The 20,507-nt window shown below is 36.1% G+C and overlaps 1 protein-coding gene across 11 annotated transcripts in view; it reads left to right on the top strand.

Moving 5' to 3' along the window:
* Positions 1-20,507, top strand: part of SLIT2 (slit guidance ligand 2) — a 380,574-nt gene that overhangs the window by 272,340 nt on the left and 87,727 nt on the right. For 4 of the 11 annotated variants that reach the window (XM_040486997.1, XM_040487022.1, XM_040487015.1 and 1 more), the window contains 7 exons: positions 6,796-6,867; positions 11,004-11,147; positions 11,260-11,423; positions 12,392-12,415; positions 14,850-14,867; positions 15,972-16,122; positions 18,727-18,801. In XM_040486997.1, the coding sequence (XP_040342931.1) occupies positions 6,796-6,867; positions 11,004-11,147; positions 11,260-11,423; positions 12,392-12,415; positions 14,850-14,867; positions 15,972-16,122; positions 18,727-18,801 (648 nt within the window). The remainder of the gene's footprint in view (positions 1-6,795; positions 6,868-11,003; positions 11,148-11,259; positions 11,424-12,391; positions 12,416-14,849; positions 14,868-15,971; positions 16,123-18,726; positions 18,802-20,507) is intronic. The other 7 variants (XM_040487040.1, XM_040487006.1, XM_040487051.1 and 4 more) reach the window with 2 other exon arrangements.

Genomic DNA, 20,507 nt, shown 5'->3' with positions numbered 1-20,507 from the left:
TTTCAACGTTTTTATTTATTTTTGGGACAGAGAGAGAGACAGAGCATGAACGGGGGTGGGGCAGAGAGAGAGGGAGACACAGAATCGGAAACAGGCTCCAGGCTCTGAGCCATCAGCCCAGAGCCCGACGCGGGGCTCGAACTCACGGACCACGAGATCGTGACCTGGCTGAAGTCGGACGCTTAACCGACTGCGCCACCCAGGCGCCCCGTCATTCCTTTTTATGGTTCATACTCTATTGTGTCTATAGAGAGAGAGAGAGACACTAATATATATACACACACACACACACACACACACATATATATACATGTATATATATGTAAAACCATCTCTTCTTTATCCATTTGTGTATTGATGGACACTTGGGCTGCTTCCGTAGCTTGGCTATTGTAAATAATGCTGTTGTAAACATAGGGGTGCATATATCTTTTCAAATTAGTGTCTTGTATTCTGTTGGCAAATACCCAGTAGTGGAATTACTGGATCATATGGTAGTCCTATTTTTAATTTTTTGAGGAACCTCCATACTGTTTTCCACAGTGGCTGCACCAGTTTGCATTCCCAAAAACAGTGTGTGAGGGTTCCTTTTTCTTCACATTCTTACCAACACTTACTGTTTCTTGTCTTTTTAATACTAGCCATTTTAACAGGTGTGAAGTGATATCTCATTGTGGCCTTGATTTGTATTTCCCTGGTGATGAATGATGTTGAGCATCTTTTCATGTGTCTAGTGGCGATCTGTATGTCTTCTTGGAGAAATGCCTGTTCATGTCTTCAGCCCATTTTTTAATTTGGATTATTTGTGGGGTGTTTTTTTTTTTTTTTTTGGTGTTGAGTTGTAGATGTTCTTTAGCTATTTTAAAAACTAACCATTTATTGGATATGTCATTTGCAAATATATTCTCCCATTCAATAAGTTGCCTTTAATTCTGTTGATTGTTTCCTTTTCTGTGAATAAGCTTTTATTTTGATGTAGTCCCAATAGCTTATATTTGCTTTTGTTTCCCTTGCCTCGGGAGACATATCTAGAAAAATGTTGTTACAGCTAACATCAGAGAAATTCTTGCCTGTGCTCTTTTCTAGGAATGTTATGGTTTCAGGTCTTACATATAGGTCCTTTAACCATTTTTTTTTTTTTTTACATTTTTACATTTATTTTTTTTTACATTTTTACATTTATTTTTGTGTCTGGTGTAAGAAAGTGATCCAGTTTATTTATCTATTTTTTCTACATAACTGCCCAGTTTTCCCAACACTATTGGCTGAAGAGACTCTTTTTCCCAATACATATTTTTGCCTCCTTTGTAGAAGATTAATGGACATGTTAATAGTGGATTTCTTTCTGGGTTCTCTGTTCTATTGATCTATGTGTCTATTTTTGTGCTAGCTCCTTACTGTTTTGACTGCTATAGCTTTGTAGTGTATCTTGAAATCTGAGATTGCGATATTCCCAGGTTTTTTTTTGTTTTTTTTTTGTTTATTTGTTGTTTGTTTTTCTCAAAATTTCTTTGGCTGTTTGGGGTCTTTTGTGGTTCCATATGAATTTTAGGATTATTTGTACTAGTTCTGTGAAAATTGCTCTTGGGATTTTTTGATATGGATTGCATTAAATCTGTAGATTGCTTTGGGTAATGTGGGAATTTTAACAATATTTATTCTTCTAGTTCAGAGTATGGGATATTTTTCCATTTGTGTTGTTTTCAGTTTCTTTCATCAACTTTTTATCATTTTCAGAGTACAGGTTTCTGCCTCCTAAGTTAGGTTTATTCCTAGGTATTTTATTATTTTTGCTGCAACTATAAATGGGATTGTTTTCTTAATTTCTCTTTATGCTAGTTGATTATTAATGTATAGAAATGCAACAGATTTATGTATATTGACTTTGTATCCTGTGACCTTATGGAATTCATTTATGTTTTAGTAGTTTTTTTGGTGGAATCTTAAGGGTTTTGTATACATAATATCATGTCATCTGCACAGAGTGAAATATTTACTTTTTCTTTACCAATTTTGATGACTTTTATTCCTTTTTCTTATCTGATTGCTGTGGGTAACACTTCCAGTACTATGTTGAATAAAAGTGGTGAGAGTGGACATCCATATCTTAGGTAAAGGGATCTCATTTTTTCACCATTGAGGATGATGTTAGCTGTGGGTTTTTCATAGATGGACTTTATTATATTGAGGTATGTTCCCTCTAAACCTACTTTGTTAAGGGCTCTTATCATGAATAGATGTTGTAATTTGTCAAATGCTTTTTCTACATCTATTGAAATTATCATATGCTTTTTATCCTTTCTCTTGTTGACGTGTTCTATCGTGTTGATTTGATTTGCAAATATTGAATCACCTTTGCATCCCAAGAATAAATCCCACTTGATCGTAGTAAATGATTTTTTAATGTATTTTTGGATTCAGTTTGCTAATGTTTTGTTGAAGATTTTTGCATCCTTGTTTATCAGCGTTATTGGCCTTGTAGTCCTCTTTTTTGTAGTGCCCTTATCTGATTTTGGTATCAGAGTGATGCTGGCTTCATAGAATGAATTTAGAAGATTTCTTTCATCCTCTATTTTCTGGAGTTGTTTGAGAAGAATACGTATTAAATCTTTAAATGTTTGTTAGAATTCATCTGTGAAGCCATCTGGTTTTGGACTTCTGTTTGTTGGGAAGTTTTGTTTTTTTTGTTTGTTTGTTTGTTTGTTTTACTGATTCAATGTCATTGCTGCTAATTGGTCTGTTCACATTTTCTATTTCTTAAATTATACATATGAGTGAAATCATATGGTATTTGTCTTTCTCTGGCTGACTTATTTCACTCAACATAATATACTCTAGCTCTATCCACGTCATTGCAAATGGTGAGATTTCATTCTTTTTGATGGCTGAGTAATATTCCATTGCATATATACACCACATTTCTTTATCCATTCATCAGTTGGTGGGCATTTGTGCTCTCTTCATAGTTTGCCTATTGTTAATAATGCTGCTACAAACATCGGGGTTCAGGTACCCCCTGGAGTCTGTATTTTTGTATCATTTGAGTAAGTACCTGTTAGTGCAATTGCTGAATCATATAGCAGTTCTATTTTTAACTTTTTGAGGAACCTCCATACTGTTCTCCAGAGTGGCTGCACCAGTTTTCATTCTCACTCATAGTGCAAGATGGTTCCCCCTTCTTGGCACCTTATGTGGAGTATAAGAAACAAAACAGATGACCATATAGGAGGGAGAGAAAAAGAGAGACAGAAACAAACTATAAAAAACTTATAAAGATAGCAAACTGAAGGTTGGTAGAGGGAGGTGGGTATGGGATAGGCTAGATGGGTGATGGATATTAAGGAGGATAGTTGTTGGGGTGCCTGGGTGACTCAATCAGTTATGCATTCAAGTTCAGCTCAGGTCATGATTTCATGGTTTGTGGATTTGAGCCCTGCATCAGGCTCTGTGCTGACAGTTCAGAGCCTGGAGCCTGCTTCAGATTCTGTGTCTTCCTCTCTCTCTGTGCTTCCCCCACTTATGCTCTGTCTCTCAAAAATAAATTTAAAACATTAGAATTTTTTTTAATGGAGGGCAGTTGTTATGATGAGCATGGTGTGTTGTATGTAATTGATGAATCACTGGATTGCACTCCTGAAACCAATATTGCTATTGCACTATATGTTAACTAACTAGAATTTAAATAAAATTTTGAAAAGAAACATTTTTTTTCTTTTTCTCCCTGATTCAGTTTTGGGAGCTTATATATTTCTAAGAATTTATCCATTTCTTCTAGGTTGTCCAGTTTGTTCATATATAATTTATCATCATATCCCTTTGTATTTCTGTCAGCTGTCATTTCTCCTCTTTTGCTTCTGATTTCGTTTATTTGAGTCCTCTTTTTTTGGTGAATCTGTCTAAAGGTTTATCAATTTTGTTGATCTTTTCAAAGAAGCAGCTCTTGATTTCATTGATCTCTTCTATTTTTTTAGTTTCCATTTAATATATTTCTCTATTCTTTTCTTTATTTATCTACTGGTTTGGAGTTTTGTTTGCTTTTCTTTTTTTAGCTCCTTTAGGTGTAAGTTTAGGTTATTCATTTGAAATTTTTCTTGCTTCTTGAGTAAGAAATGTGCTGCTATCAACTTACCTCTTGGAATAGCTTTGCTGTATCCCAAAGGTTCTGGACTGTTGTGTTTACATTTTATTTTGTCTTCATGTATTTTTTTTTATTTTGTCTTTTATTTCTTTGTTGACTTATCCATTATTTAGTAGCATGTGATTTTACCTCCTTGTATTTGTGTTCTTTCCAGATTTTTTCCTTTTTTTAAATGTTTACTTTTGGGGGGGGAGGGGCAGAGAGACAGAGGGTGAGAGAGAATCCCAATCCGCTCTGACAGCACAGAGATAAATGCGGGGCTCGATCTTATGAACCATGAGATCATGATCTGAGCCAAAATCAAGAATCAGACACTTAACCAGCAGAACCACCCAGGAGCTCCCAGGTGCTTATAGTTGATTTCTAGTTTCATAACTTGCTCCTTAATTCTTATATGGGTCCCCACAATTTATATGCATCCTATTTCCTTTTTATATTTCATTGGGTTCAAAATATGAAACTCCTTTAATATTCAAAATTGCTATTTTGGGTTCCTCTTTGAAATCATACTTGGCTCACTTCAGTTGTATTATTCTGGCACAAGGACAAGTGATGCATATTCAACAAACAACGGTTGCATTCAGTTTAATTGGACACCAAGCTTAGAACCTCGTAAAAGTTCCTGACACATAATAAGTATATGATATCTCTTGTTAAATTTAGTCAGTTGAATGATATTGCATTGAATATCCTGAAATAGTGCCACCTTGATCTGCTCATGTGTGTTCCCATAAGGCCTCTGACCTTACAAAAATGCATTTATTATTGCTTATCCTTTCTTAATTCCCTTACCTCTTTGATGCTAACAATACAGAGTTCTCTCTTTTTTTTTTTTCTTGGATTTTTAAAAATAGTTTTTCTCTAATTGATCTACCTTATTTAAAAGCATCTATATTCTGCACAAATTAACTTTTATGTTATATTATATAACTATACCACTGGGATCTATACAAGTAGAATGTCTCCTTACACGATATAGTGTCCAGCCATATTTATTTATTCCCTTGAGAATTTCCTTCCTATATTGTAATACATCCCACCTCTCACTGACATCTTAAAAGGAAACAACAGCTTTTCCCTCACTCTTATTCATTTCTCTTGAATTGTTATTTTAGTCCATTTCAAACAGAAATCATATACTGCTGCCAAACATATTAATTATTTAGATTCTCATTTCAGCTTTTTCCTTTACATATTGTGACATCCTTTATGTCTTTTCTGAAAGAACATTTTTCTCATTTTCAGAAGAAATAGGATCAATGTAGAGAATATAAAACATAAAGAAAAGTATATAGATGCAAATTAAAATCACCTCTGAATGGCAAATTGCCTGCCATCCAGAGATTTTCTGCTTTTTTCCTTATATACATGTACATATATTTTTCTGAACTAAATTAAGATCATACTATAATGTACTTCTTTATTTGTTTTGTTCAACTTTAATGTTATATTAACACTTTCATGTCATTAAATATTTCTCAAAATATCATTTTTGTGAATGTGAAATATGCATTTAACCAATACCCTTTTTGGGGGGATTTGGAGATATTTTATTTGTGTCAATTTTTCATTGTTATAAGTTATGCCATGATTGACATTTTGTACACAAAATACTGTGTTTGTGATTATTTTCTTCAGCCCCTAAAAGTAAAACTAAGTAAAACTTTTTATAATTGTCTTTACAACTCTTGGTATGTATTGCCAGTTGGTCCCCCTAAGGAATATAATTTCTGTCTTTTCCCATTCATTATTGTGGTTCCCTACTTTGGGGGTAAAAAATAGATAGGCATCATGGCAGACCTGTTGCTAATAGCCAGCATGATGAGTCAACCCATTTCTGTTCATCTGTTGTTGAAATCCCCTCATTTCACCCATCTTGTTAATTATTCCTTAATTTGTCCACTTGCTAACTTATTTCTTCAATTGACTCCTCAAACAATGATCACTCATCAACCCAATGTTAGAATGTCACTGCGTACCCAAATCAATGCAAGGTGCCAGGTGTGTTGAAGGGACTAAACCGTGGTTCTTGCACCAGGTAGCTGCACATAGTGGCTGATCAGAGCTAAATACCATGAGAATACATTCCTGTTCATGTTTTTGGAGAAACGTGCATTTCAAAAATGTTTCTGTACTCGTATTAGTGATCACTTTCTACACATACCTTACAATTCTCAAGCATATACATTATGTAACAAAAAGCTTACCTTTATGTAGATTCCTTTCACTTTTTACCAGTATGATAAGCCTAAAACTCATTCCTTTAATGAGCAATAAATTCCACATTTAGTGTTCTCCTTTTTTATTTCAGAATGCAATACTGTGTGTGTGTGTGTGTGTGTGTGTGTGTGTTGAAAAACATGACAATTTAACAGTGAACGTTTCTATGAAAAGGCATTAAATAATGGAATGAGCTCACTTTTGTTAATTTTCTTTGTTTTTCAATGTTTTCTGAACTTTCTACCATATGTATATATCTGATCTATAATCAGGAAAAAACACATTTGCAAATTGAAGTTTGTTCACTCAGCTATAGTTTTTATGATGTATGGAGTACTTACTAACCTCCTATATGCCTGAATACATATATGTTGGGTCAATTTGTTATGCTGGCTTGATGTCTAATTTCTTTTTCATTTAAATCATGTTTTTTTCAGTGTCCTCTATGGAAATAAGATCACGGAACTCCCAAAAAGTTTATTTGAAGGACTGTTTTCCTTACAGCTACTGTAAGTATTTGATTGTTTCTGATCTGTTGAACCAAATATAATATTTTAGTCAGTGTACCATCTCATATTTTCATGGAAGCTTCAGAAAAACTCGACCCCAAATGACATAGTTTAATGAAATGGAAAAGATTAGTCTAGTGCAGCTCACATTGATGGTGGTTATTTATTTGAAGACACAGCACTTTGAAGTTGTCTCAAAACCTTTCTCTCCACCCTGTCAGAAATATATGCTTCCTGGCTACTCTGTCATTTAAAGCTTGTGCAGTCCCTGCCCTTTGTGAAACTCTCTGTTTTGATTTAACAGTAGTTGGGAAGGAGAGTGACATAGTGATATGTTTATCCACCTTTGTCCAAAGAATGTGCAGGGGTAACAGTGCTGGAATAAGGGCCAGAGCACAGCAATAGCACCCAACTTGGTATATACTGAGAAAATTATCTATAAATCGCTGGATTGCATCTTTTAAAAACCATTCTGCTTAGACAATAACTACCATTCATTTGTGTCAAAAGAATTTACTATACATACATGTATAAGAACAAAACCTGGCCACAAAGTGTTTAAATGAATGCTCCTATGAAAAGGAAATTGGAAGAAATATGCTAACATTAAGATGATTACTGTTAGATCATCAAATTCTGTTCAAATCACCAAGCATACGTAGACTTCCACATTCAGGGGATACAAATATGACGATGATGTACTGTGCTCTCTCAACTAGTTCACGGCCAGTTGACTCTAAAATTCTTAGGTTTAAAATGGTACTTTCTCTGTCGAGTGTATACATGTGTTGGTGTCAGGGTTTGTACCACTGATCTTGTATAAATTTACTCCTAATCCCCCAAGACTTCCCAGACGTAGATCTCTTCCCTTACTTGGTAAATGTAAGTTCTTACTTACATCCTAGTCTTCATGTTTTAAATTTTTATCAGTATCAAGAAACGTATTTTATATCACAGTCCAGTTTCACACACAACACACACAGACACACACACGAAGCAAATTGTTAACTAAATAATATTTAGCCTTACTGTGTGTAGTGCTCTCCCTTTTGCTACATTCTCTCTCTCTGTATGTCTCCCCCTCTCTCTTTTCAATCTCTTTAATACTGTACAACCCAAAAAATTGATTTTACAAGAGACCAGTAAGTCATGATAAATACTGATCCTTGTGCCCTAATGTCTTTATTTGGGTTTCAAATTATTTTTAACCCTTGAGGTGGACTCAGCAAATACTGTTTCTGATCTTTAATAGAATGACTCTGTATACATTACATACACTATAAATATAGCTATTGCTTTAGTCAAGCATTGTCTATATATTACCTGCTTCTCTGTCATTCTTTTACATTCTCGTAGCACTATTCTCCTTGCCGTTTACTCGTAATCTCTTGCTATCACTGGCCTGCTTAGTACCCACACTGAAAATAGCACCTTCTCTGCCCTTCCACACACACTTACTGGTCGTTGATGTAACAAACAGGTGAATAAACCACGGGATCTGTATGGAGATGAACCTTACTTAAAAAGCTATCTTTGTCCCTCAGCCTAATATTTTGTCCCCAGCTCAAGGCCCATCCTTAAGCCTGCCAGGACTAAAGCAACATGATTATCTCTTTATGGCTAGCTGAGAACTTGGTTAAGCATCTTAGATTTGCTTGAACAGATGAAAAGAAGTAAGTGAAAGGAACGGAAGAAAGTAGTGTCTAACTCTTTCTTTCTCCTAATTTTCAGACCACATAATGTAAAGTAAGTACAAAATGCTCAAAACAGGCACCTTTTTCAATTGTCTTCCAGGCTCCCTATTTTGTCCTTCTCCTTACTTCTGCTCTCTGACTCCTTCATTTGGCTGACAGATTGGAGAACACAGTAGGTGTGACCTGTGTTGTGGCACAGAGTAGAGAAATGGGATTATCAGTCCACACCTCAGACTAGTTCCTAAGCTTTTAAGAAAGCATTATGAGGACCACAGAGAAGATCAAAGTGTCAGGTCCTAAAGGCGGGGGGTAAAAAAGAGGAGGAAAGAGAATCACCACAAGGAAGTCATAGCTTTGCAAGTATGTGGAATCCCTAAAAATGCAAGTAAAACAGAGGTGCCGGGGTGGCTCAGCTGGTGAAGCATCCAACTCTTTAATATTGGCTCAGGTCATGATTTCACAGTTCATGGGATTGAGACCTATGTTGGGTTCTGGGCTGACAGTGTGGATCCTGCTTGGGATTCTCTCTCTCCCTCTACCTCTCTGCCCCTCCCCAGCTCATTCTCTCTCTCTCTCTCTCTCTCTCTCTCTCTCTCTCTCTCAAAAATAAATAAATTTTTAAAAAGCAAGTAAAACAGAAATACCCTATGTTAATTAGAGATTCTTATGACCAAAGAGAAACCATTTTCAGTATATTAAATAAGGCATACAAACCCAAACCACAGAGCACATATTTTTTGAGCTACTAAATATTTGTCTAAGTATCAAAGCACTAAACTAAATGCTAGCAGAGAAAAAAATATCAAAAAAAAATTCTGTGCTCATGGAGGGCAAAGAAGTAGGCCTGCATAAAGTAGGTGCCAAGACTAAATAGCACTGAACAACTTCCTTGGGAACCCAGAGGAAGAAATACTTTAGTTGGATGGAAGGCATGCTCTGGAAAAGGTAAGCTTCCCGTGAGGCCATAATAGGCCACAGGATTGAAGAAAGTGGAAGGCGGGGCAAGTATATTCCCAAAGGGAGTCCAACATGAATAAAAGCTGAGACATGATCTCATATACCCTACGAGAAAGGCGTTTGTCAAAGTATGATTTGTGAACCACAGTTTCACAGAACATTGATGTCGAATATTGAGAACACGTTGAAAAAAAATGAGTGTGTAGGATATTGTGTTAAATTAACTTAAGTGGATGTTTATAATGCAAGACCAGGGCCTTTAATATGCTTATGAACTGTGTCACTCTCCAAGAGGGCTGTAAAGTATTAATTCAACAACAGGTACTTATGGAGCACTTAGTATGTGCTCAGCACGGGAGAAACATTAGGGAGCTAAACCGACAAATACGCTGTCTGGAGGCAACATGCAAATGACAGCAATGAAGTGAGAAGTAAATCAGGGGTGCCTGGGTGGCTCAGTCGGTTGAGCATCCAAGACTTGATTTTGGCTCAGGTCATGACCTCACGGTTCATGAGATAGAGCTCTGCATTGGGCTCTACACTGACAGCACAGAGCCTGCTTGGGATTCTCTTGTCTCCTCTCTCTCTGTCCCTCTCCTGCTCTCTCTCTCTCTCTCTCTCTCTCTCTCTGTCAAAATAAATAAATAAACATTAAAAAAAATAATGTAACAAGTAAATCATATACAACAGAAAGAAATACACACTTAGGAAAACAGAAAAAAAAAAGATCATAGTAAAGAAATCGAGTGTGTTAGAGGTTGAGGAGGGGCAAACGCAGGGGATGGTATTAAAGAGAGTGGTCGGGGTAGGCTGAATTGAGAAGGTAAGATTGGACCAAACTCAAAGAAGCAGAGTAGTCAGACAGCAGGGAAAAGAACATTCCAAGCTGACATCCCTACATGGAGACCTGTGTGGCTGGAGCTGAAGCAGCTGGGGGAAAGAATGTGGAGGTCACAGAGTCAGAAGGGGGCGCTAACGGTCCTATTGCGCCTTAAGGCAATTTGTCAGGACTTTGGTTTCCTTAAGAGCAGTTTGAGAGTTGTTGCCTGGCTTTGAAAGGAAAGTGATCTGTGTTGTAAAAGGCTCACTCTGGCTTCTGTTTTGAAAGTAGACCGAACTTCTTCACAGAGCAGCTGGAAAGACTAATGTTTTATGACGGGCTTTTTTATGGCATCCTTGACTTCAGAAGTTGGCTCTGCTTTGTCTACTGCACTACCCTTCCACCTTCCAGAGAATATGTTTCATTATTTCTTCTGAATAAATGTATGAGTACCACTAGATTTATTAAACTGCATGCCCTTCGCTTTATCTGCTATAACCCCAAATCTTCCACCTGTGGTACCTAAATTATTACAGTTAAAATGTTAATGTTGAGGTTCAGAAAAATGTATTTGTTGATTTCTTGTATTTCTCAAGAAGGACAGAATCTTAAAGGTGGGTTAAGAAGATGCTGCACTTTAATTCTGCAACTATTTGATCAAACAGATTATTGAATGCCAACAAGATAAACTGCCTTCGGGTAGATGCTTTTCAGGATCTGCACAACTTGAACCTTCTCTCCTTGTACGACAACAAGCTTCAGACCATTGCCAAGGGGACCTTTTCACCTCTCCGGGCCATTCAAACCATGTATGTATCTATGGCTTGGATCAACTATGGTGACTGGTGTCTTCACTATGGATTTGAGAGTTGAGTTCATTGCAAGTCGAGTATAAAAGTGTTCTGTATGTGTTTCTGAAAGGCATTTGGCCCAGAACCCCTTTATTTGTGACTGCCATCTCAAGTGGCTGGCGGATTATCTCCATGTCAACCCCATCGAGACCAGTGGTGCCCGCTGCACCAGCCCCCGGCGTCTGGCAAACAAAAGAATAGGACAAATCAAAAGCAAGAAATTCCGTTGTTCAGGTAATTTCTTACTTTATGTGACATTTCACTTGTGTTACAAAAACAGTGGTTATGGAGACCTAGAGACAGCTGGTTATCAGATCAATTATCAAACATTGTAGAATAGAGTTCTTCTACTTCTGTCCACAAAGAACTAAATAGAGAGCTGTAGACACAATTCATATATCCCTCCTATATGTAATATCTTTAACACTATATCCAGCATAACAAATAGGCTACCAGCCAAGAAAAAAGATGCCTGGATACTTCAAGCTGTATTTTTGGAATTTGAACTTTTAGCAAACTCAGAATACTTTTCAAGTCTGTTAAGTTGTATGTTTGTTGGATTATTCTCCATTGAAAAACTTTAGGTAATCAATCACGTTCTCATTTCTTCAGAAAGGGAACTGAGACTTAGTTAGGTGATTTGCTCAGGCTCAGAATTAGGGGGAAAGATTTCCCTATCCCTTGCTTCTCGCACCAAATGTGTTTTCTTATTTTTCATCCTCTTATTTCAAATAGGATTCTGAGAATAATTTCTTTTTCCAAAAGCCCATCTTTTAGCATTTGGGGAATATCATACTTATTTATAAAAAGCTAAATGTAGATACATTGTATTACCATTAAATAAAAGACCGACTGCAGTGACATTTACTATTTGCTTTGGACTAATCTTTTCTGTTTTCCTACGATAAAACACATTCTGAATGTTTTGGGTAGTATGTTATCTGACTATTGCAGGGGTATTTCACATTCGGCAGTTAATTCATACTAAAAAGCTAATATCAAAACAAAGCTATTTATTGTCCGTGGTTCTAGATACATTTACTACTCCCTGTACATTATTATATCTCAGCCACTGCTGTGAATAGAATTCACTTAATTATCTATAGTGCCTTTAGTCCATTCTTAATCTAATATAACTCCTATCTCTGCTTGCTGACATTCAGGTGCATCTTCTATTTTTTTTTTTCTCTTTTTTTATTTAGCTAAAGAACAGTATTTCATTCCAGGTAGGTTTTGCTCGGTAGTAGGACTAACCACAGATACCCTTTCCTCACCTTATAAAATATAGCTTCTGAAACTTTGATGTGCATGCGTTTGAAAGTACAGTGGGTACTCTGTAGATAGATTTACTTCTGCATAGATCACTTGTAGCTGTTTCCTGAAAACTTGACCTTTGCATGCAGCTTCTGATGTTAAACTTATATATTATTAAACTCCCATCTTTTTTTTTTTCTCTCTCACTTTGGCACATTATCTAAAATTTCTCACAGTACCTAAAACGTTTGAACCTGTAGCCTTCTACTTAAATCATTTTCTCTCCTTATGTTGTATATCTGATCTTTCAACCTGTTTTTAAAATGTAGCTTATTGAGCTGGTTTTAAAGACAGAGACCTTTCTGTTGTCAAAGAACTAGTTCTACATGAAATCAGTTACCAACACATAGAATGAATTCTCTTTTCAACCATGAGATTTACTTTTTTGATGTAACTATACTAAAAATGTATGCCTTACTTTTTGTTTTATTTGGCTTACTGATGCTTCACTTTTTATACAAAAACAGCAACTTCCTGCTTGCTTACATACAGTTATATGTTGTTTGTGACTTAACAAAACTGAACAAACTTCTTGTATACCTGGAGTGACAATATAACTCCACAAAAACAATATTGACATGCATCCTGAAAGCATCAGGTGTTCATAGGCACCAAGTGCCTTGAATAATTTAAGCATATGAATGGAATGCGTTTTAGAAAAGTAATTGAAATGTTTTACCACTACAATCTCAACACTGTCAAGGCTGATGATTCTGGAACTAGCTCTTTGAAATATGTTTCTTCACTTCTTTTTTCCTTGCCTGCCAACTGTGTAAAATGCCTCTTGACTTGTTTGTTTTAGACCATTATATAAAAATATGTGTTAGTAATTAATTGGCTACATTTACCATCTCCTGGGGATATTCTAGACTATTATATATTTTAACACCCACCAATAAGAAGATTATTTATACAGTGTTAGTATGCAAAAACCATACTGATTTTTTAAAGGAGAGTACTGGGTTAGGTTTGGTCTTTATTTTAAGGAGATATGTGTTATTTACCTTTATTGAATTATAATTTGAATAATTTTGTTCATTTAATGGATTTTGTTTTATTACTTATTTTGAGCTTGAGTGATCAATAGTATTTTACATGTTACACTGGCTACATAAGACATAACATGGTGGAAACAACAGTTGATTGGCCTTTATTGGCAATCTTTAAAATTCATTATTTTTACCTCACTATTAAGCAGAAAGTCATCTGATAGCTATTACTTACCCAGAAAAAGCCATATTCTAAACACCAGAACACCTATAGGATAAAACATTAATATTGCTTAAATCCTCAAATTCTGCCAATTAATATAATTGTTACCGAATTCTTCAATTAATTACATTTAACTCTACTTTATTAATAATTTAGAAATTAATATTTCTGGATCACCAATTAAAGACCCAAAGTCAGATTGTTTTCATTAATTCTGATAAAGTTTTGCCCATTTACTGACAGCGGTCAAAATAAGCTTTCTTGGAAATACATTTTATATGTGATGCCATAGCTTCATTTTAAATTTCTGTTAATTCAATTTGCATTAAAGCAATAATAATAGAAGTCAGGACTCAGAAGGTTTCTTTGAGCCTTTTCTCCCTCTTTTTTCTCTTATAGATTTCAATTAAAATTTTATCCTACCTAAACAGTCTCCATAAAAGAAACAACATTGTCATTGCATGGAATGCAGATTATTTTAAATGTAAGATACCCAGAGTACCTGTCATGTAGACCTTGTTGCCAGTGTTTCTTCATTTCACTTTTAAAACGAAAGCCTAAACTGCATTACAAAAGTTCCTCAATAAATACCTTGGCATTCGTTGCCAAATCTAATGAAATGATTATATTCAGCTTTGCAATCTGATGAGATTCTCATTTCATTTCCACTAAGTGACATTATTTATAAGTTGGAAAAATCATTAAAAAGCATGTAAGCCACCACCTAAGGATTAATCCAGATGGATTTGTTTGTAAAGATCTCCATGATTCGTTTTTCACTTCAGTTTGCTTGTTTACCTGCCTACCGTCATTCTATATGGCATTCTAGATACTATAGTGATAACTCAAAAGAAAATCTATCTTGCAGAGAGTTCATCATTTAAAGGAATCGACAAGAACCTAACTTGTGCTGTGCATCTTGTATGCCATTGCTTTTCCTGTAAGACCACTGTGCTTCAAAAAATTACTACAAAAGCTTGCAAAGCATGACGATTGCTGTCATACTATGCCTTTCCCGTCCAATTGCCATAGCAAGGAAAGAAGGAGGAGACCTTAGCTAGTTTTATGTATGTGTTTATTAATCTTAATCGGGATTACTCTTTCTTTCCTTCTTGGTGATTTTTACTTTTGCAGGAATTCACCATTTTGGCTGTAAGTAAAAGTGTCTGATCTGAAACATAATGTCCTCCCTTTTCAATCCTGATGTACCTTCTTCTAGTCTCGGTCTTTTGCGCCTTTTTTCCGCCCCCCAAGAAGAAACCACAGATCTTTTGAGCTTCTCTGTTGTCCTTGTAGCTCACCTTCAACTTCTTCCTGGATGTTGTTCCCGAAAGCTGTTGTTTCCATTCTGCAGTTCTGAGGAACAATGGAGGCACCTTTCAGTGTAGCCCCCTTCTTTGTGTTTCCAGGAAATCTTCGGTAGTAATACTCTTACTATGGTCATAAACATTCTGCGGGAAGAATGCATGTCATGTAAACAGTATTACGTTTCCAGAACGTCTGTAGCTTTTTCTCCTGCTTCCCTTCATCTTTCCTCTCGGTCTTACCCTTGGCCTAGTGGATGGTGTAGTGATTATGTAGCGAGATTTTCTGTTGTGCTTGATCTAACCATGTGGTTGCCAGGTATGAGTAAAACATGGTTCCGTCAAGCACCATGGAACGTCACGCAGCTTTCTACAGCATGACAAGCTGCTGAGGCTTAAATCAGGATTTACTGGTCTCTTTTTATAAAATCAAAATGAAAAAAGAGGGCTTTTTAGGCATTTCTGAAGATTATGTGAGAGGGAGAGAATACTAAAAGACCACAGAAAATTTAAAAACCTGAGTACATCTATTTGCCTTGAAAGCCCTAATTTAAAATGATATATAGGAACATGTCTATTACTGGATACATTTTAAATTCTCGACTCAGAGAAAAAAAATAAACTTTTTAACAATTAATAGCCATTGTATGATTAGCTGTCAAATAGGCTAGAATGGCTCATAACTGGATCAGCAGAAAGTACAGCTGTGAAAAGCTCATCTCTATTAATGTTTTCCTGTCCTGTGAATCTGGTTACTTTTTTTTCCAGCAAATTCCAAGCCCTTGTTTTAACCCTCTCCTGACATCCATTGACCAAAAATTCCCCAAGTTGTCTCCCTGCTGCATAATCTATAGTTATCTTACTATTTTTCTTCCTACAAATTAATGAATATTCTAACCTTTAGACTAAGTATCTTTTTTTTTTTTTTTCTTTTGGCTTGAATCCTCAATAGGTACAGAAGATTATCGATCAAAATTAAGTGGGGACTGCTTTGCAGATTTGGCTTGCCCTGAGAAGTGCCGCTGTGAAGGGACCACGGTAGATTGTTCCAATCAGAAACTCACCAAAATCCCAGACCACATTCCCCAGTACACCGCAGAGCTGTGAGTTCATCTCCTAACAAAATCCAGGTTGGGAGGGAGGGAATGAAAGCATCGAAGCAATGGAATTTTTGTCTTGCTCTTTTATTCTTGATGATTGCATTGATTTTAATGAACACGCATGGCCGTAACTCTCCTTTGTACAAAGATAGATTAGAGGCTATCTGACTTCATCTTTCTGGTCCAAGATACGACTCCAGAAGTTAATTTACTTCTCAAAAATTCAGTTAGCTCTTGGTAATGCTAAGAATAAGAGCATTCATTTGATATTTATTTCTTGGGTATTATTTATGCCCATACCCATTTCTAAAAATGTAATAGATTTCTAAGGGATATAGTCTTTCACAGCAACCAAATAAAGTACTTTGAGAGTCACCATTTTGAATCTCTGTATATTATGAATTAAAGCAGAGAGCCTTTATCCGGTTTATTACTTCACGGACCTGAAGGTGGAAGGATTCAGTGATTATCAAGTATTACAGCACAGCGGGTAGGTTTTGTTTTTCCTGAGTAATGGATAGCATAGCAGAAAAACAAAAGAATAGTGAGATTAGGTTTATATTTATAACCCTAACAAGGGCCTAGCACATACTAGGTGCTAAAACATGTTTGTTGAATCATCTATAGATTCTGTGCCATGTATGGTTTGCCTTTAGTGACATTATTTATAAAACTAAGACTAGTGTTCTAAAAATTGAAGAAAAACCTGGTGACATCTCATTGTTTTCGGAACATCTTAGCAACGTTTATGTATAGCACCATCTGGTATCTGCCACTTCTTTGCAAAGTCGGTTGTCCTTTTCTGCATGCATAACCCTTTTGTCTTCAACTAGATTGTAACTCCTTGATGACAGGGATTGTGTTTTATGGTTTATCTCCCACCATGCCTATATTCGTGCCTGTTACTTAATGAATTCTAAGCAATTTGAGTAATTTCAAATAATGTAATGCTTTCAAAGGGATGACAGAAACTACACCGAGGCTGTAGTGATACTTTTTTTTTTTTTTATTCCTGTTACTTTTTGAATCTATTTCATAGCTCCAGGATTTTTTGAAATGTGTGAAGAACATGCAGTAAAAGGCCTGAACTCTATTTTATGGTCACATAGGGAGTTGTGTGTATTGCCAATATTATTACAAACAATAATTCAAATTATATCTTCCTGCATGATAACAGCTTAAATAGGCTTACTTGTCAATTAAGAATTACAGCACTAACATCTAATTTATTATTCAGCAAAGTTTTTGTGTGTTTTAAGAAATTAGGAGCTTTTTAAATTATACATTTAAAAATCAGTACTGGGAAGAAAAGATTTTCAAATTATGTATCCAGTAGGGGACTTCTATCCAGAATATATAAAGAGCTATTACAACTCAACAATAAAAAAGGTATATTACCCAATTTAAAAGTGCTCAAATTATTTGTGTGCACATTTCTCTAAAAAAGAAATACAAATGACCAATAAGCACCTAAAAAATGCTTTGTATCATCAAGTATTAGGGAACCATAAATCAAAACCACAGTGAGGTAACACATCCCCTAGAATGGCCATAAAAGCAAAAAAAAAGACAGTAACAGGTGAGAGAAATTGGACCCCTCATGCATTGCTGGGGGAATATAAAATGACACAACATCTTTGGAAAACAGTTTGGCTAGTCATCAAATTGTTAAATATAGTTTTACTATGTAACCCAGCAATTTCACATCAGTGTAAATATCCAAAGAAATCAAAAACATGTATCTACACAAAAACTTCTACCCCAATGTTGGTAGCAGCACTATTCACGATAATCAAAAAAAAGTAGAAACAACCCAAATATCCATCAGCTGGTAATGGGATAAACAAAATCGGCGTGTCCATAGACTGGAATATTATTTGGCCATAAAAAGGAATGAAGTGCTGACATACGCTAAACATGGATGAACCTTGTAAACATTGTGTAAAGTGAAAAAAGCCACACTTTTCATGAATTCATTTGTATGAAACATCCAGAATAGGAAACTCCATACAGACAGAAAGTAAATTAGTGGTTGCCAGGGACTGAGGCAGGGAGGGAAGCAAATTGAGAGTGACTTCTGATGGGTATGAGATTTCTTCTTGGTGGTGGATATATTCTGGGATTAGGCAACAAACATAGTTGCACAGATGTGTGAATACACTAAAAACCACTAAATTGTACACTGTAAAAGAGTGAATTTTATGGCATATAAACTGCATATCAAAAAATCCATTAGTAAAAAATATTTGCAGCAAGTGGTTAGAAAAAATGGTTTAAAATGCTTTTTGGGAGAAAAATGCTTTGGGGGAGGAGGGACAATAGTGGAAAAAAGTTTGAGAAAGTTTATTCTATAAATTACTGAGTGAGAGCTAGTTTTGATTTTTGATCATTGGTTTTCCTTATTATATGCTTCTTCATATTTTATTTTGATCATTGAAATTTGAGTGAAATGGGGAAAAATCAGTACTTCCACAGATTTTCTGTGGCATGTGTTCTCTATTTTACTTTGGAATAATTATTAAATGATCTTACAATTCTGTTATGAGAAATAAAATCTAATCCCTTCCTAACTGTTGGTAATGAAAGTTTTTTTTCTTTTTTTCTGAGGCGTCTCAATAATAATGAATTCACAGTGTTGGAAGCTACAGGAATCTTCAAGAAACTTCCGCAGTTACGTAAAATGTAAGCCGTGCATTAGCCACCTTTTAAACTTTCTGTGCTGTTTTGTTGTGTTTTTCACATCCCTTTGCAATTTTATTCAGATTTCTTTGGAAATTGGAAACTATAAAAGGCTGGGCGAAATTTCCATACAATGACTACCTGTGACAGGATTTTAGGGTAATTTCTGAGAGGAGTTTCAAGCGATGCCAACCACGTTTTCTCTAACAGAGCCCCTAGCATCTTATTTTAATTCAGACAGCTGGTTTGTTATGTGGCCACAGCAGGAGTTCAGCAATCTAAGCACATTAGAAATGGGTGCGGTAATGTTTTGTAACTTCCTTTACTATTCCCTAAACCACGCTGTTATATCTCTTTCAGCACATTCATGTCAACTATTTGACTTTTTGCTTCATTAAACTTTCATTAGAAGATAGTCAAAATTAATGATTGGTAAACTGGCTTGATAGCTCATCTGTGTTACTACATATCCACAACTCATATTTTAAAATCAGTTTATCAACTCATCAGTTTCAGTAACACTCAGACAATATTCCCCTCCCCTGAGGAGGTGGAAGGGTGGGAGGGACAGAACAGAGGTCAAGTATGTAAGGCCAATGGAACAGCCTCCATCTGAGAGGAAACGTTGAAAGGAGAAAAGGAGCATTGTTCTGTTTCATATCTGTATCTGGCCCATGGTCACACTGACTTGTAAGTGGCAGAGTAGTCTACTTCCTGTGCACTTGACTCCCATATTGTACTGCATCCCAAAGAGTTTCATATTATTTCATTTTTCTCCTTTTCACTGGCACTGATTGCTCTTACTTTTTATTCATACCTTTGAAGTCAACACATATTTATTGAGCAACTCCTACATGCAGTGCTCTGAGAGGAATACAACGATACATAAAAATGATCCTTGTTCTGGGAGCATTCTGTGTCTTTGAGTGAGCAATGAGAAAAGGAAAGATAGAACCTGTAGCAAGGGGTTACCTCAGTTGGATGTTTTTGCTCTCTGGGCAAGTATTGCAGTATTTTGTGTTACACAGGATATTGACAGTTAAGTTGGCTGTTTTGACACATTATTACAATAAGAAGTTTTACTGGGAACAAACCCCTATTCTGATACATTTCTTTTATTTTTTTATTTTTTTAATGTTTATTTTTGAGAGAGATAGAGACAATGCGAGTGGGTTAGGGGCAGAGAGAGAGGGAGACACAGATCTGAAACAGGCTCCCTGCTCGGAGCTGTCAGCACAGAGCCCGACGTGGGGCTCGAACTCACGAGCTGTGAGATCATGAACTGAGCCAAGGTTGGACACTCAACCGACTGAGCCACCCAGGTGCCCCTATTCTGATACACTTCTGATGCTATCTAAATGTTCACACATTTAACCCATCTTTCTTCTCTCTACCCAATTGCCTTCTTTTAGTCATTAATTCATTCAGTAGTCTTTGGGGCATTTCTTTAAAAAGTTCCTTTTGAAGTATTGTGCTGAATATAAAGGTTTTTTGTTTGTTTGTTTTTTTCAACGTTTATTTATTTTTGGGACAGAGAGAGACAGAGCATGAACGGGGGAGGGGCAGAGAGAGAGGGAGACACAGAATCGGAAACAGGCTCCAGGCTCCGAGCCATCAGCCCAGAGCCCGACGCGGGGCTCGAACTCACGAACCGCGAGATCGTGACCTGGCTGAAGTCGGACGCTTAACCGACTGCGCCACCCAGGCGC

The sequence above is a fragment of the Herpailurus yagouaroundi genome, unplaced genomic scaffold, assembly GCF_014898765.1.
Source record: "Herpailurus yagouaroundi ecotype Mexico unplaced genomic scaffold, PumYag 28, whole genome shotgun sequence".
Classification (NCBI taxonomy): domain Eukaryota; kingdom Metazoa; phylum Chordata; class Mammalia; order Carnivora; family Felidae; genus Herpailurus; species Herpailurus yagouaroundi.
The sequence above is the reverse complement of the archived record's forward strand: the minus strand, read 5'-3'. Positions and strand labels throughout refer to the sequence as shown.